The 18,649-nt window shown below is 36.3% G+C and overlaps 1 protein-coding gene across 1 annotated transcript; it reads left to right on the top strand.

The window, feature by feature from the left end:
• The first annotated feature begins 14,479 nt into the window (after window positions 1-14,479).
• Window positions 14,480-17,688, top strand: LOC306851531 (mRNA decay activator protein ZFP36L1-like). The gene is made up of 2 exons (XM_079387827.1): window positions 14,480-14,652; window positions 15,551-17,688. The coding sequence occupies exons 1-2, from the start codon at window positions 14,599-14,601 to the stop codon at window positions 16,688-16,690; spliced, it is 1,194 nt and encodes a 397-aa protein (XP_079243953.1). The 5' UTR covers window positions 14,480-14,598; the 3' UTR covers window positions 16,691-17,688.
• Window positions 17,689-18,649: the final 961 nt, after the last annotated feature.

Consider the following 18,649-nt stretch of genomic DNA (forward strand, 5'->3'; position numbering starts at 1 on the left):
TTTTTTTATTGTTATTTTTACTTGTTATTGATGATATTTAAAATAAAAGCAAATTATCAAAACTATGAAATAACACATGGAATTATGTAGCAAACAAAAATCAAATAAAGTCTTAAATTTACTCAAAAATTTAAAGTTTTTTTCAAAGTGTGATGATATTAGAGTTCCAATGCTGGAAAATAAATACATAAATTAAATGTCAATAAATATAAATAATTTATATATATATATATATATATATATATATATATATATATATATATATATATATATATATATATAAATTTAGCACGTATTGCCTGTGAAAAAAAATACATTTCAATATTTACAAAATTTAAATAATGTTAAAAATAACATTTTAAATATTTTATAGAACCAAAATAAAATAGTTATTCACATTGAAATACTTATTCATATTCTGGAATTAACAATTAAAATAAAATAAAATAAACATTGTACACACTGTGTACAAATTTAGCAAAATACAAATACAAATTTATGCATTTAAATATTTAAAACATTTAAATAATGTAAAAAATAACATTTAAATAATGTAAAAAATAACATTATAAAAATTGTATTGAACTACAATAAAATAGTTATTCACTTTGGAATACTTACTCATATTCATAAAAACCTGTCCACCTACACATTCAAATGTGTCCAAACCTTAGGCAGTATACGTATTAAAAATGTTTATTGTGCAGTTCAAAGGTACCTGTTTAGCCCTATTTTACTTTCACAAAATAAAATAAAATGTATCCAAAGTTTTGCCAGAGTGCATGTTACAAATATTTATTGTTTACTTCAAATGCACCTCTGTTGCGATAATTTAGACCAACTGAGCATCTTAATATAGAGTCATGAAGTTAGGCCATCAGAGCACTGTTTAACATCTTGATTGACAAGAAAAATGGGTAACAACATTCCCCCTTTTGTCTTCTACATAAATTGCCAAGATGTTCAGCAGGACAAATCCCAGACGTGGGCCTGGGGTTGAGGGGTGGGTGGGGAAAAAATGCTTTTAAAAGTGGCAAACAATAACCTTTAATTTGCCACTCTTATTTCAAAAGGGAACCAGGCAGCAGTCTCTTTGTAAAAACAGAGAGAAAGTGGGCCACAATGCCGGGATATATGTAGAGTCTTTCTTTTTACTATTCTGAAAAGATTACGCTTTTAAAAAGAAAGAGAAAAAACTAAAGACCTGTACCTAATCACTTCCCTGGTAATTCCTCGGCTTGATTAAAAGAAGGGGACGGAGAGCGTAGAGGGATATCAAGAGGATTTGAGAGTTGCTATGGCTATGTGCCTGAGTTCATTATGTACAAGGTTGGAGGCAGAATGTTTACTGCATTGGTTCAGCATTTAATAGGATGTATACATTAAACAGAATTCAATATAATGGACCTCTAAATATTCTGATGCAAATCAAACAGGTTTACCCTCTGCTCAGTGTGTTATACTGTTGTATGCCTTCCATTGTCTACGCTGATTTAGGTCCATTATTAAATGTAATGAACTTGTTATAAACTGTCTAATATTAAAGGAATAGTTCACCCAAAAATGAAATTTTGCTGAACATGCACTCACCGTCAGGCCGTCCAAGATGTATGAGTTTGTTTCCACATTGAAACAGATTTGGAGAAATTAAGCATTACATCACTTGCTCACTAACAGATCCTCTGCAGTGAATGGGTGCCGTCAGAATGAGAATCCCAAAAGCTGAAGAAAAAAAAATCACAATGATCCACAAGTAATCCACACTACTCCAGTTAATCAATTAATGTCTTGTGAAGTGAAAAGTCGCACGTCTGTAATAAAAAATGCATCAAGACATCTTAACTTTAAAGCACTTCTTCCTTCTAAAATCTTAAACCATAATAACGCGTCAGGGTAAAAGACCATCCGATGTTGTCCTCTCACATCACCATTTACTGTTTTTAGAACCATTTTGGACTGTTTTCACATGCTTTATCTGTGCATATTTCTCTCCTAATTCAGATCAGATCATTTTTTTCACTGAAGAAAGCAATATGGATAGACAACAATATTATATTTTAGCCAAAAGATACAGTTTGAAGTAAAAATTTCACAAGACATTAATTGATGGACTGGAGTTGTGTGGGTTACATGTAGATTATTGTGATGCTTTTATCAGTTGTTTGGACTCTCATTCTGACGGCACCCATTCACTATTGAGGATCAATCGGTGACCAAGTTAGGTAATGATAAATTTCCCCAAATTTTCTTGAAACTCATTCACATCTTGAATCGCCATTCAGCACCTGTCCAATTTGACGATATTCCTTTGCATAGTTTTTAATCAATACATAACTTTTTTTCATCAATTTTACAACTTTTTAGGCTGCTGGAGCAGATTTTTAGACATTTCAACAACAGGTTCTGCTCACACGTGACCTCTAAAAATAAATAAAACTAAATTTACAGAAAAGGCTGTAGGCTGTAAAAACACCTTATGTTGACCTGTCAGGATTATGCATAATTAAAGATCACTAATTATATTCAAGAAAGCAGATCACTGGTCATTAGAACAAATATATCTGTGTCACTGAGAATTTCCTTCATTTCTATTAAAAGTTAAAACCCAAAAATGAAAATTGTGTCATTTACTCATCACCCTCATGTCACCCCAAACATATATGACCATGAAATTATGTTCTGTGGGACACAAAAAAAGAGATTATGAAGATTTTGGCAAGCAAATTGTTTCAGGTAAAATTGCCTTTCATAGTATGGATAAAAAAAAAATACTATGGAAATTAATGCAAACAGAAACGTTTTGGATACAAACATTCTTCAAAATCACTTCTTTTGTGTTCCACGGAAAACTTCAAGTCATACAGATTTGAATTGACATGGGGTACATAAATGATGACAGAATTCTCATTTTTGGGTGAACTATGCATTTCACACAGTACATTAGTAATAAGTCAAATTACTTAGAATTATTTTTGCCCGTTTATCTTCGCTTTGTTGCAAGTTGTTGGTTTGTATACATTTTATTGCATATGCAAATTGAGAAAATGATTTGAATTCAATTAACTTTGCTCAGTCTACATATAATGTCATCATGTTTCCTGCTAACTACAAAATTTCAAGTATTTTCAGTGGTGCACAATGTTCAGTAGAAGTGCATGACCCTCATATTAAAGGAAAGCTAGTTACTCTTGCTTATCCTTCACTGTTTACCTAATGAAATGCTGTGTCAGTTGTAATCCTTTCATTGACAGTCACTCAACCTTCTCAGCTGATTCACTCTATGTCACACCACTGTGTCCAATAGGATCCCTTCTTAAGAAAAAAATAAAATAAAAGAATCTCCCCTTTGTCCATCTCCACCCCATATGCCCCCCACTTCTTCTGCCCCATCATCCCATTTGGCTTCTCCATGGTGATGGGACATTTGTGCATTTGTGCAGTGATGGACGGTCTGATAGACGTCCTTTTGCCTCGCTGGCTCTTCCATGAACGGTCCGCATTGCGCTGAACCTTTTGTCCAAGGTCTCGCTACGTTCCTCTGGTTCTAATTGAATCAACAGGATTGCTGTTACGAAGAGAATCCAGGCAAGGGGGCCTCTCAGAGGGCAAAGGACGAGTCAGGACCTCTGATCCCAGCGCAGTACCTGCTGGGCATGGCCAACTAGTGTCAAACTTTGGGCACTGGGATGAATTAGCACTGTGTTTGTAATGAGTCCCAGCTGGAGCTCAGAGCTGGAAAATTGTAGGAAAGGAAAAGGAGACTTCTTATTTAATTTGTTATAGGAAACTCTTCCTACAAGCTGTACACTTACGCATGACAGCCATTCTTATAAGAGAGTGTTCTTCACTTTAATCAGACAATTTAATGTGTCAAGTGTAAAAGAAAGTGCTTGTAATTTGTGACAACAAAATGCAAATGTGTTGATCCTCCAAGAGTGGACTGAACTTTATGCACTGTTGCCAATAAATGGGCAGTCATTTACGTTTAAAACAGAAAAGGTGTGTTTATATTGCTGAGTTTGATTCACTAAAAAGAACTTACTCATAAGAGTCATTTGTTTGTGAATCGGACTACATTGGTTACACTCTATGTTTTTGACTCACTAAAAAGAACCAACTCACAATATTGTGATAAAATGATCAAAATGAATTTATCAAAAATAAATTTCACACTTTGCTTGATTTACAAAAGCCATTCATGAAAAGTAATGGGAAACTCAATGTTGGGAACAAACCATATGCCTGTGGGATATGAGCCTTATTATCTCAACAAGTATCAACCCTGAAGCTCATATGTCTATAGGAGGGGCAAAGAAACTTCAGACTTTCGTCCAGTGTTGACGTCCTCCCCCAGTCGCCCCTCAGGAGTTGCAAATCAGACAGATATCTTGATTATTTGTCAAGAGCCTTCAAAAAGGAATAAACAACAGGCCTGGAGGACAGGCCTGGATAATGTAGGCCTGGTTTAGATTCAGGGGTCATTTAAACGCCATCATGCTGAGGGGGGCAGGAGCGGTGGGGGTGGGGATGGGTCATTTTTTATGCTGTTCCAGAGCAAGTCAATTTAATATTGCAACAAAAACGGAGTGGACAGTGACAAAGATCACAATGGGACATGAAACTAACAAAGCTTTGAATATTATTTATTTTCATACAGTCCAGACTGTATTAAATAAGGGTTCTCTTGCAGTGAATATAAACATGGTTTGCGAGGACTAGAACAAGAAACCATTTAAATGAATTTAGAAAACACTGTAACCAAACACAACTAGTCTGTAAGTTACACTTCTGCTGTTGTTTATGCCTTCATTGCATTCAACCTCATTGTTAGTTCACCCACTCAGCCTATTGTGCATTTCTTAGACTAGTTTCAGTGTTTGATTTTGGTTGACATTTTTATGAAAAACTTTGGCACTGTATTGATATCAAATATAAGGAAACCATGTTTCCGCCATGGAATAAAAACATTAAAAAAAAGGTAATTGCGACCTTTTTTCACACAGTTTGGACTTTGTTTCTTGCAATTCTGAAGAAAAAAAGAATCAGAATTGTAAACAGATTTGTGAGATATACAGTACCGAGTTTATATCTCACAATTCTGACCATATCTTGCAATTCTGAGTTTGTATCTTGCAATTCTGAGTTTATATCATAATTCAGACTATATCTTGCAATTCTGAGTTTGTATCTTGCAATTCTGAGTTTATATCATAATTCAGACTATATCTTGCAATTGTAAATTTATATCTCACAATTCTGGGGTTATACCTCACATTTTTGACTATATCTTACAATTCTGAGTTTATATCTTACAATTCTGAGTTTAAATCATAATTCTGACTATATCTTGCAATTCTGAGTTTGTATCTTGCAATTCTGAGTTTATATCATAATTCTGACTATATCTTGCAATTCTGAATTTATATCTTGCAATTTTGAGTTTATATCTTGCAATTCTAAGTTTATATCTTACAATTCTGAGTTTATATCATAATTCTGACTATATCTTGCAATTCTGAGTTTGTATCTTACAATTCTGAGTTTAAATCATAATTCTGACTATATCTTGCAATTCTGAGTTTATATCTTGCAATTTTGAGTTTATATCTTGCAATTCTAAGTTTATATCTTACAATTCTGAGTTTATATCTGATAATTCTGACTATATCTTGCAATTCAAAATTTATATCTCACAATTCTGAGTTGATATCATAATTCTGACTATATCTCACAATTCTGAGTTTATCTCAGAATGTTGACTATATCTTACAATTCTACCTTTTTTTCTATTCTGACTTTACATCTTGCATTTTATCAACACAGAATTTAAAATAAAAAAAAGCGATTGCAACTTTTTATCGCATGACTCTTCTTTTCTTCTCATAACTTCAAGACCAAACATTGAAATTACCTTTATAATAATTATAGTAATATTAATAATAAAATTTGCAAATCCCATGGGGGATACAAACTTTCATATTAATGACAATTCTGAAGCAAAACCAAAAAGCTAAACGTTGTACAACTCTAAGATTAATGCTATATATAGCAAGTTATTTCATGATCCTGAACATAAATGTACATTACACAGCTTAAAAAAAAAAAAAAAAAATATTCTGGATGGTTAATGCACGCCACACGATGAACAAGTTCACCTCTTTTTTGGCAAATAGTATTGATTAATGCATACACAACAGTGTCTCTCGCTCTCTTGACGCTTGACCCACAGGGTGCTCAGTAGTTAAAGCCTGTCCTTTCTGAGCGAGAGAGATCTCTTCTGGTAGAGTGCAATGTTCTCTTTGTTCCCCGTGTGGAAAAACACAATGTAGGTGCTCAGGCATGCACTGGGAGGCAGATCTCCAGGGCTGCCCCGAATCTCATTAGAGGACTTTCCATAGTTTATTATGATTGGACAGCCTTGTGAAAAGAAAGCAAGGGCCCTAAGAGTGCAGGGTAAGCCTGAGGGTGGGTGTGTGTATGTGTGTGTGAGGGAACAGAATTAGTCCCATTCCCATACAGGAAGCAGATGTTTTGCTGTGGCCAAGTAACTCTGAGAAATCCACTGAGACAGGTCTTAAATGTCGTAACTCTTTATTAACTCAATGCAGCGTAAATGGGAATCTGTAAACGGGGCCAATCTAGTTTCTCTTCCGTGTTCCAAATGCATATAAGTGCACTTTTCTGTGCTTTGAGTACTTTTAAAGGGGCGCTCATAAAGGCGACCAGCAGGGGGAGGCTTTGAAAACAAATCTGCTCATTGCGTAGCGAGATTGGGCCCTCGGCAGGGAGCGAGCCACAGCGCAGGGCACAATACACAGCCTGAAGAGACTTCCTGTGGGGTGAGGGAAGAAAAATAAGAAACTAACTTGAGAAATAAAAATTAAAAGCTAGCTTGGCAATGGGGAAGTGGTTCTTTGGTGCAGCTGACTTGTCTCGAGTGGGTTTTAGCTCATAGATTAACATCACAGATGCTTGAGAGTATGAAGCTAAACATCAGATTTAGATTATCTGCAGGATTCTGACTATAGAGGGGTTTTGGGGTAAGTTGAGCCACCCTTGTGTATATAAGAAATATGCTCATATTTTGATATGTGACCATATGTGTAGATACACTGAGCTTCATATCTACATGCATGCGGTTACTTTATTTTAGGAACAAAGTTTAGGCAAAATATTATATTAATTTATTTTATTTTATTACATTTTTATTATTAACTATTGGTAATTTTTAATAATAATAATCATATATAATTAAATTTTAATTTCAGATTTATTTGAAAAAAAAAATAATCATGGGAAAATGAAAATCATGCTTGTTGTGACATTTCTGCACAATCATACACTTGAATGTTCTGTGACACTTTCAAAGTGGACTTGTGCAAAATTTAGTTTTTAATTTGTGGGAAACTGCAGTGAATTGTATGTAAAAGTGTGCTTTCGCATTTTAGCAAAAACGCAGAAGCATGCTCATATGTGTGTGTGTGTGTGTGTGTACTCAATGGAAATTTCATTAGTATTAAATATTTGAGCATTTTTCTTCTTATTTTCCTATATAATTCATATATAATTAGGCAATTAGCTTTCATGTTTACCCGAATAACATACAGTGACATAAAGTGATATTTCCCTTCCTTCAGTAAACACCTAAACAATAGTTTTCTCTTCCTGAAGAACAGTTTTGCTTTGACAACAGTGATAATTCAATGGCTATGTTGTGTATGCAACTCTGAACAGACAAATATAGTTAAAATGCTGCAACTCATCCATAAAGGCCCGACAGTTAAGAGTGTCTGCTATTATTTAGCAACATCCCTGCTATCACGATGTTTGGTAAAGGCTTGCCTTTCTCTTAGGTTCACTTGTTTTCTTTGGCGTAACTGGACACTTTTTCCCTCCAGGACTGTTTTTCAGTAAACTAGCCCCTATCTGCTGCACAGATGATCTCACTGTGACGATCATACACTCTTTTACAAACATATTCAGTTAAAACATACACAATACAAATACTTAAGCATATATAAAGTGTGCATATAGTTTTTACGCTCACACATATGCATTGAGGTTTCTGATATAAAAGTAAATGCAAAAAGAGTCCAACACACACACACACACACACATTACAAGGGCAGAGAGCAGTGTTTTGTTTACCGTGTAGATTGTCTTAAGTGCAGATTGTTTTGGTTTGTCTGCATCACCTGTTTCTGGTTTAGTGTCAGGATGATGGAAAGGATCCACACTAAATGGATAAACATGACTGAACCCTAAAATGAGAGTGTGTCTATTTTTGTGCTTCTAGTGGCACCAAACAGAACTGCAAATTAAATCATGGTTTTTAAACAGGTTTCCTAAACACTCCCCCTCTCCTCTATTGGTTGGAACAACAGATAACAGATAACTGCACCCCAAACTTCGCCTCACTGGCGCACTTGTACTTTAATTGATCCGAAATGTGATCAATTAAAGTACAAGTGACTTTAATATTAAGCTGGAATAGAAGAAAGCATTTTAACACAATAAAAACGAAAGGAAAAAGAAAAAGAAAAAGATCGGACTAACTATGAGTAAAATCCTAAAAAATGCTAAAAAAAAACAAACCTATGAACAGCAGGGTTAAAATATAACATTAGAACTTAAATAATATAAAATACATCAACAATTTTTACTTATTTAATTTGTATTCCTCATTTTCAATTATTTTAATGATGTATTAAAATAACTAAAACTTAAATAAAAATGAATGAAAACTATGTACATGTAAAATAAATAAATACACAAGAAAATGGCTAGAATTTATCAAATTAAAACAGAAAATATAAAAGTAAAAACTAATTCAAAACATTAAAATGTAAAATTGTGACTAGATTAACACTATGTATATGACATGTTGAAGTGACAATAAAACATCAACATACTTATATAACTATTTTATTAAAATCTTACCAACAAAGTAGCATATGCAAAAATCTTGTCCAGTGCAAATTACAGGAATAATTTACCTAAAAACCAAAAATATGTTGACATTTACTCACCCCTTGTTGTTAGAAACCTGTATGATTGTTTTCTTCTGTGGACCTCAAAATGAGATATTTTGAAGAATGTCCAAGTTGCTCTTTTCCAAAGAAAGCAGTGATAGCACTAAAATGACTAAATCTAAAACTGAAATAAAAATAAAGCTTTATAGAAAAAAAAAAAATAATAATAATAATAATAATAATAATAATAAAAAAATCACTTAAAACATTAACCAAAATTAAAATTAAAAGAAAGAAAAAGAAATACAATTCAAATTATGAACAGCAACTTAAATATTAAAACAATGATGATAGTAAAATACCACTTTAGTTATTGGCAGAATTTTCATTTTCAACTTAACTATTGCTAAAAGTGTAATGTATTTTTCAAGAAAGCCCATACTTTGGCTCTTAAGTTACATTTATAAAAAATTAAATAAATAAAAACTGTGAAAAATAGCACTTTTATGGGTATAATTGCTTGTCACTGGGGCAGTACCTTTAAAGAGACACCTCTGTGTCTCCTAAAAGGTGCATATTAGTACTTTAGAGTAATACTACGTACTCTTAAGGCAATACTATGAATACATTTTAGGGTTAACTAAGGTACAAAGTTGTGCCTTTAAGTTACTGCTGAAAGTAAATTGTTGCACATTTGTATTGATTATTTAGTGCACTGGAGTGTGTAGTTTCATCCTCTGACAGGGACATCTCAGAAGGTCGTCTGTCTGCTTTCACTCCAAAACCCCCACGGTGATCCCACGCTGAGGGGCGATGCAGAGGGGTGTGTGCTTCAGCACCTGCAAATGAAATTAAAACAGATTAATATTGCGCAGGACAAACAAACTCAAGCCCTCCTCAGTCAACATGCTAATGTGCAGTGGAGGATAATGAGACATTTTAGACTGAAATGACAGATTTTTTAATCTCCTACTATAACGCACGGTCCCTAAAATTCATCTAAAACTAATTATTTCATATGGGAATGCAACTTTAGGACATCCGAATGTCTGCAGTGGAGATTAAACGTATAACAATACAAATCATTAAAAGTCATAAAAGACACGAATCATATGTTCAGCCTTTCATTTTTAGCTACACATGAGTTTATAAGACCATTGGACACTCTTTTGTCCCTCACGCCCGTGTGCGTTTCTCATGCGTTCTTACCGTATTTGCATGAGAACAGCCCTGAGAGGCGGGTGTGAAATATTCTTTTCATGCTCCGCTAAAGGATGGAGATCCCTGTCAAGGCAAAGCTATCTCGTTGTGGCTTTGGTTTGTTTCGAGACCGCTGGAAACCACAAGCCGAGGTTTTATGTCATGTAATGGCTTCCCATTTGCAAGGTTGGGCCTCTGCAGCTGCAGAGCCCATTACAAGTTGATTGACATCATTCTTGGGACGTTTACAGGTCATTTGCAATGGCATGTGGTGCACCGTAATGGATTAAGGTCATATGAAAGCACACTTGTTGAGTTTCTGGACTTAGTTTGGGAGATTTTTTAAATTAAATGTCATTTTTGTTCTGTTGATTTGCTCTTTATTTGTTCAGAAAGATGTGAGGGAGTCAATAACAAACAAGAGTTTCCATGATAAACAAAAAAAAATGGTTAAAACACACATTTTAAGTCCTTAGAAATGTACTTTTAATTTATTGTGGTTTCAAATGTTTTGAAATACTTTTTCAAGAAAGGTTTCAATTGAAACATTTAAAATTAATAGGACAAGACAATTGTGCCACATTGGTCCATACACTACCATTCATAAGTTTAGGGTTGAGTTCAAAAACACAGTAAAAACAGTAATACTGTGATATATTAATGCAATTTCAAATAACGGTTTTGTATTTTAATATGTTTTAAAATGTATTTTATTATTGTGATGGCAAAGCTGACTTTTCAGCATCATTACTCCAGTCTTCAGTGTCACACAAACTTTAAGAAATCATTCTAATATGCTGATCTGTTGCTCAAGAAACATTTCTTATTATTATCAATGTTGAAAACAATTGTGGTGCTTAACATTTTTGTGGAAGCCATGATACATTTTCTATTTCGGGATTCTTTGATGAATTGAAAGCGCTTTGTTGAATAATTTCCTTTCTGGTCATCTAGGACGAGCGCAGAAAAAGCTGGGGGTGTCTTTTCGGGTGATGTTCCTTTTTGCCCCCTGACACTGTTGTGATTAAGGATTAAACTGCAGAGGGTCTTCAGCCATTTTTCCCCTTTCCCTAAACAATCACCCCTCCCTGCCCCCACCTCCTTCTTTTACCACTCCTCCGTTCCCCTGGGGGTTGGGGGAGGCTTTTTAGCCCAAGAACTTTTTACTCATTATGTTCTAAAGTCTTTTGCTCAATCAGTGGAGCAGGAGGGAAACACCCCCCACCCACACATCCATCCATCCACCCAAAAGCCCCCTCTTCCCTAACCACACACCCTGCCTGACAACAACATCACAGCAAACACTGAAGCCCCTTAATGCTTCTTCCAAGTACCCAAAACAAACTGACCAGATGTCTGTTTATCACACACTAATGACCCAAAGACAACAGGTTTAGTGTTCTAGACCGCCAGGTATTTCGATTTCAATCATTTGGGCCTCTAATGAGTAGCGAGGACTTCTGAAGTTTGACTCTATTGAAGTATTCTCTATTTATTCCCCCATAACTCCTACTGAACCATTACATCACTCTCTCTCTCTAAAGCACTTGTTGTTTTACCTTATTAGAACGGTATTGAGGTCTCCAGTTCCTTGACCTCCTCATTTAAGTACGTTTCTAATTATAAGCTAGTCTTGCAGAAACTTTAACAATAGGTATTAGACAGAGTAGCCGTTTTGTTCGGTGGTGAGGTAAAGTTACAGCCGCATAGATGGAAATTAGACTTAAGTCAGCTAGTTCACAAGAGCCCTTGTGTCTCAACAAGTCCTTCATAAGATGACATATTGGTTTGTTCTCCTCCCTTCCCCTTCGCATTTTGGTCTGCTTTTCATTAACAAAGGGGGAAATCTTATTAGTGCAGCTCAACATGGTGAGAGAGTAACGTTACAGTCACTAACAAGCCACCTTAAAATATAGAGAGCGGACACTATTAAATTAAAGTTAGTTTTTAAAGCGAAATGGTTTAATGGCTTTCTGTGCCCTTTTTTATCATTCTTAAAAATAAAGGTTCTTTAGGAACATAGATGGTTCCATGAAGAACCTTTAACATCCATAGAATCATTCTATTCTTTATAGTGGAAAAAGGTTCTTGCTCTTCACAGTCAGAAAAACATGGTTCTTTTCACTGAAAGGTTCTTTGGGGAACCAAAAATGGTTCTTCTATGGCATGGCTGTAGAAAATGTCTTTTGGAACCTTTATTGACATTAGATGGTTCCATGAAGAACCTTTAACATTCATGCACTCTTGGAAATAAATGTTCAAAAACTGGGGGTTTCACATTGAAGAACCATTTTTGGTTCCTTAAAAAACCTTCCAGTGATTAGTTCTTAAAATAAAAAAAATGTTCTTAGTGTGAAGAACATTTTATTAATCTAAAGAACCTATTTCCACTAAAGACCACTTTTGTCCAATGGAAAGGTTTTTATGTATGTTAAAGGTTCTTCATGATTGATTTTTTATTTTTTTTGATTTTTTAAATGTTCTTCACAGTAGAAAAAAAAAAAAAATCTTTACTGAACTATTTACTGAAAGGTTCTTTGATGAACTTTTATTTGGAGAGTGTTGGACTGATAATCATCATGAGCGGTAACCAGATGTCGGTAAGTATAGACATCATATTGAATTTTACATGGATGAAAACAATGAGGGATAGACTTACAGTCTTTACAATGGCATGCACTGTATGGTCCTAGATCATGTAATCTCTGCCAAATCACAGCTTTCAAAACTTTTATGGAGTTCTTGTCTATTGAACATTTTTTGGAAAGACTTTCATCAGCTGAACAATTGGTATGTTAAACAACAGCATGATCCATTGAACACACTGTACTTCAATCCCTTTCAACAATTAAATATGGCACTACCCTGACTCAAGGTCTATTGATGAATACAGACCCATATGCATTGTCCCAAAAATACCACTATAAATTGTAGGTCCAATGAAGTCGCTGTTTGGATTCAAGGTTTACTTGCTAACCAAAAAACTACAAAGAATCTAGCATAGTTGCCGTCTGCACCAGCAGGTCTTCATATCCGTCTCTTCTCACAGTGGGATCTGCTGATCAGTATGTCTGTGGTCACCAGGAAAAGGAATATAAAATTACTTTAATGTCAACCTCTTCACCAGCGGGTGACACTTTCAACACCTTTGCTAGGTTGTATCAAAGCAACTCAGAGGGTTGTCGTCTCCAGGTCTAACAGGGTGGTGTGATTGAACCTTGAGATGTTTTAACACAGTCGCATCATTCACAATAGCCTCAAACAATGTTTTCTTAAACTAATTGGGTATAGCTAAAATAGTCACTGAGTGAGACTCAATGCATAGTGAAGAAAAGTGAATATAGGCTACTGGTAAAAAAAAGTCTGGAATAATTACAATTTAAGTGTCTTATGCTCTCCAAGTCTGCATTGATTTGAAATACAGTAAAACTGTATATTGTGAAATATTTTTACAACTTAAAATACCGTTTTCTGTTTTAATATAATTGTTAAAGTTAATTTATTTGTGATAACAAAGCTAAATTTTCAGCATCGTTACTCTAATATGTTGATGCTCAATAATAATGACAAAAGTGGTTCTTATTATTATCAGTGTTGATCGGTTTTTGCTGTTTTGGTGAAATATTTGAATCGGGATTCTTTGATGAATAGAAAGTTCAAGATAACAGCATTTATTTGAAACTAAAATCGTTTGTGACATTATAAATGTCTTTACTGTCGCTTTTGATCAATGTGCTTCTTGTAGAATAAAATGATTCATTTCTTTTTTTCTTTCTAAAACTGTTTTCAACATTGATAATAATAGGAAAAAGTTTCCTGAGCAGCAAATCAGCGTATTAAATGATTTCTGAAGGATCACGTGACACTGAAGACTGAAGTAATGAATGACACTGAAAACTCAGTTTTAGCATCACAGGAATAAATTGCATATTAAAATATCATAAAATAGAAAAGAGATAGCTTTTAAATTGTAATGATATTCACAATATTGCCCCAAAAGCAGGTTTACTTGTTTACCATCAGCTATTAAATTTGACAACACTAATACAGAACACAAACATTTTTTGGGAGTTCTGACTTGAAGCACTTGAAGGCCTAATGTGATATGGCCGTCCTGGCTACTAACTCTTTTATAATGATTAGCCTATTATATCTCTCCAATGCAATTCTGATGTAAGATAAATGTATATAGGCCTATAATATTTGTATGCTATATAAAGGGTAGCCTTATAAACAAAATCAACTCGTTTCCGCGCTTTGTACAGTTCAGAGTGGAGCGGGCGGAGCAAGGAGAAGGCGGAGGTGTGGTCGCCGCGCAGCAGCTTTAAAAACACGTGCTGAAAAGCGTGGAGTTCAGGAAAAACTACGAGGGAGTTGCGTGGGTTCACAGAGGAATCGTCTAATAAAGTCTTCATCACGTAGGACTATGCCATCCTACGCGCTCAATCAGTTTATTGATCTGGATGATGTCCTGTGCAAGGTATAGTTACAGTTGTATAAATTAAAAACGACCGTGTGATTGTTTTGAGACCGATCGCGTAGCAAAATATGCACGAGACATACTTTTAGTACGAATTTCACAATGCATTTGAATGCATTTTGCAGGAAACGTGCAAAACCTAATGCAAAAGTTTTCTTGTACGGTTGACGATAACTGATCGAATCAATTAAATGAAATCTAACGTTAGCTTGCTAGAAACTTCCCAGCTAGGGGGGGAACATGGGCCACGAGTGTGCGCCTTTTTATCGTTATGTTGTGCTTATTTTGCATGTATGGCGTTTCAACAGAACGGCATGAATGCACCATTGTTTGTGGCATTGTTGAGATTTAGAGCGCAAATATTTTAACAATGCTTGATTTTTAAACGTAAACAAGTTGGTTGCCCGGAGTTGTGAAAAAAAAAAATGCCGCTGCAAAGTGTCTTTTCCTCCTCTTTTGATTCGAAGTTATTTAAATCTTAAATGTGTACGCAAACTAAAGTTTCAGATTTGAAATCGCGATCTTTTTATTGCTGCATTAAAGTATTTTTATGCGAATTGATGCGGTCGACTCGTATACGAATCGTTCTAGTGAGTCGACTCACTGGAGCCTGTCGAAACAACTGAATCATGGTTGCAAATACTGAACTGGTGAGCATGAAAGTGTGTGTATATATAACAACTTGTTAAAACTTAATAGGCAAATTGTACGCATTTATCATTTTTTATTGTGGTGTTCGGAATCTTTTGAAAGAGCAGACTTGCAAAAGTTAGTCAGGCTCCCTTGCTTCCATTTACTGACTTTTTAGTAAAAGCATACTTGCTGCTTTTAAATCAAACTGCCAGACCCCATCATCTACTTTAAGATTTCTAACCCCTTTTGTTCTTTTCCTTTACAGCACCTTTTAGATCTTGATCTCCGAGAGCCAATGAAACCCTCACACGCAGCTGCTGTTGGATATAGGAAGCCTGACAGTCCCTGCACACTTTCCTCCACCAGTTCAGGACTTTCTATTGACAGCATTGAGAGCGGGACCATGAACTCAAGCTACTGGGGACCCCAGAAAGTATCATCTCCGTCAAAGTGGACCAAGATGTCCTTTTGGTCCGAGCGCTCCGTTAGCATGGTGGAGGGCAACACTGGAAGTCTGGGTTGGTCTTCTGCTGAACCTGGCCATTTAAAGCAATCTTCAGTCATGTCAGGCGCCGTTTCCCTCTCCGGCTCCACGTCTTCAATTTCTGTGACCTCGTCACGCTACAAGACCGAGCTGTGCCGTACGTTCGCCGAAAGAGGCATGTGCAAATACGGCGGCAAGTGTCAGTTCGCACACGGCCCCGAAGAGTTGCGAGACCTCAACCGTCACCCAAAATACAAGACTGAGCCCTGCCGCACTTTCCACTCCATTGGCTTCTGCCCCTATGGCATCCGCTGCCATTTCGTGCACAACGCCGAAGATGATTACATGCAATCCCGAGCCCAGACTTCCAACCCTGCTGTCCAACGGCCTCCCCTCCTCAAGCAGAGCTTCAGCTTTGCCGGGTTTCCCACAGCTCCCCAACCACTAGAACCCCCCATAGCGTCTTCCGCGTTCCTGTGCGCACCTTCTGTTTCGACTCCGACATCGACCGCCATGTCCGACCTTCTGTCTCTGGCCTTCCCTGATATAGACCCCAACACCCTTCTGGACCAGGCCCGAGAGTTGCAGCCTCAATTTCTGCCCTCTCCTGACTCGGGCTACTCTCACTCTGGACTGACGCCCACTTTGTCACCCACCCAGCCCGCCCCTTCCCAGCCTGAGGCCTGCTTGCGACAGAGTCCCACCGGCGGGGCTTCCCTAGGCCTCCGAAGCCTATCCCACACCTCTCTCTCAGACCATGAGGGTGGCAGCTGCAGTTCATCCAGCAGCATGAGTGGCTCCGACTCGTCCTTCGGACCCGACGCCAACGGGCGAAGGCTTCCCATCTTCAGCCAGCTTTCGGTACCCGATGACAGCGTCTACAATGAAGGCAGCAACTCCGGCACAAGCTTCTTCCTGTAGACTTTTGCTCCTCACCGGGACTGAACTGTATACTGTGGTATACCTACTGTATTATATGGCCGATACTTGACATTTTAGTTAAGCTCAGAGTGAAACATACTGTTTGAAGGTACTGAATGTAGAAATGATTCTTTAAATGGGGTTTCATGTGCTTTTAAGTGGAGCGATTCTCCGTGTTTTATTTTTGATGAATGAAAAGACAAGTGGGGAAAAGAATTAACTTGGAAAGTTCTTGCATCGAGATGTGGTTTGGTAACATATGAAGCTGTTAACTTTTAAGATGCATTTAGCAATCAGCTATTTACAAAATTATTGTACCGAAATGGCCAAAGAGAGGTTATGACAAGGTCTTTTTCAATATTTGAGAGATTCATTGTACTCGTTCTAACTAGAGACCAATTCTATTTAATTTTTTTTTTTTCTCCACAGTTTGTATACTGCCATTGTAAACTGACTGTTTCTGATGTTAGAATTGAATTTATTTGGTTGTGTTAGTCTGCAATATCATTCTTCCAGCTCATTATTATTATTATTATTATTATTTTTTTTTTTTGAGATCGGCGTTTGGTTCGTTCCCAGACCTACTTGCCTTAAGTTTCCGAGGATCCGTACGCAGGCCTCTGGAAGTGCACAGTTGGAGCTTTACTTGGAATGAGTTGCCTGTGTCATAGTTTTCGGTTGTGTAGCTGTTGTTATTATGAGTTTAGGCAAATCGATTTATTACTGTATGAGCCTTTAGTGGCCTTGTGTTTGGTTTAGTTATTTTTATAGCTGGTTCTGATGGGTCCCTTTTTGCATCTGATTGTCTGCAATGCCCCTGTTGGCTTTGTTACACGATGGAGCGTTTCAAGTAACTTAATTTCCTTTTTTTATTTATTTTATTGTATTTATAGAAAACATGTTTTTTGATAACGTTTGTATTAAGTTTAATATATTGATTTCTTCTACCTGCTGCCCCTCTCATTTTGTACTGAAAATAAACCTGTTGTTGAACATGGACTCTTGGTGTTTTTCTTCAATGGATAGTTCAACCAAAAAAATTAGGGGTTGGTAAACAGACAGTTTTCACATCATTCCAAACCTGTATGATTTTTGTGGCGCACACAAGTGTTTTGAAGTTTTTGTCTGTTCAGTGGAAGTCAAGCATGGGCCAAATTGATGTTCATTGTGTAGACGTCTCCTGTTTTGTGATGAAAGTCATACAGGTTTGAAACCACAGGGAAATTACTTGCTCACCCTGATTTTTTTCCCCCCCAATATTCCAAAGGAACTTATTTCCAAAATTGTGACTGCCTACACAAATGACTTTGAAAAAAATAAGCTCTGCTAAGTTCTATTAAACCAAAAAAATCATTGGCGTAATTTTGTTGCACAAACTAAACATTTAGCATGTTATGATTTTCTTAAGTCATTCATTCATAGTCATGCATTAATGACTTGATTTGCTAAATTGTGCTTTGATTATATCTTATCAGTGCTGTAGGTTTGTTCGTCCTTCGTTTCTTGTGGCTTGTGGTTGGGGGAGGTGAGCAGATCCCATCTACTATGGAAATGAGAAGTCCTTTGTTTTATCTGGTTAACCCCCCATTTGCATATTCCTCAATGTGGTAACAGGTTGGTGGTGACAAATATTGAGTTATTTGCTATAAAACAGTATTAATGTCTTATATTTAGAATGACGTGGTTCTACCCTCAACTTGCATATTTACTTCCTCTTCATTTCTTCCACTGTGTCCTTTTAAGCAAATGAGGGTCCTGTTGATGTTATGTAGAGTTGAAACTGAATCTCACGAAAGCGTTTGACAGTTAAGTAACAAGAAACTGATTCTGTTCACTATTCACTTGTCAGGGAGGACAATGGTTCGGGGAGGTGTCCTTTGAGAGAGGCGAACCAGGGAAAGGGTTAAAACTGTCTTACTGTTCTCTATTGTGTGCGGGGAAGATTCTCCCACATAGCCT

The sequence above is a fragment of the Barbus barbus genome (assembly GCF_936440315.1).
Source record: "Barbus barbus genome assembly, chromosome: 31".
In the NCBI taxonomy this organism is placed as follows: Eukaryota; Metazoa; Chordata; class Actinopteri; order Cypriniformes; family Cyprinidae; genus Barbus; species Barbus barbus.

Coding starts and splice junctions, on each gene's coding strand:
- LOC306851531 (XM_079387827.1), top strand. CDS start 14,599: ATGCCATCCTACGCGCTCAATCAGTTTATTGATCTGGATGATGTCCTG. Junction 14,653..15,550: donor TGGATGATGTCCTGTGCAAG/GTATAGTTACAG, acceptor TTTCCTTTACAG/CACCTTTTAGATCTTGATCT.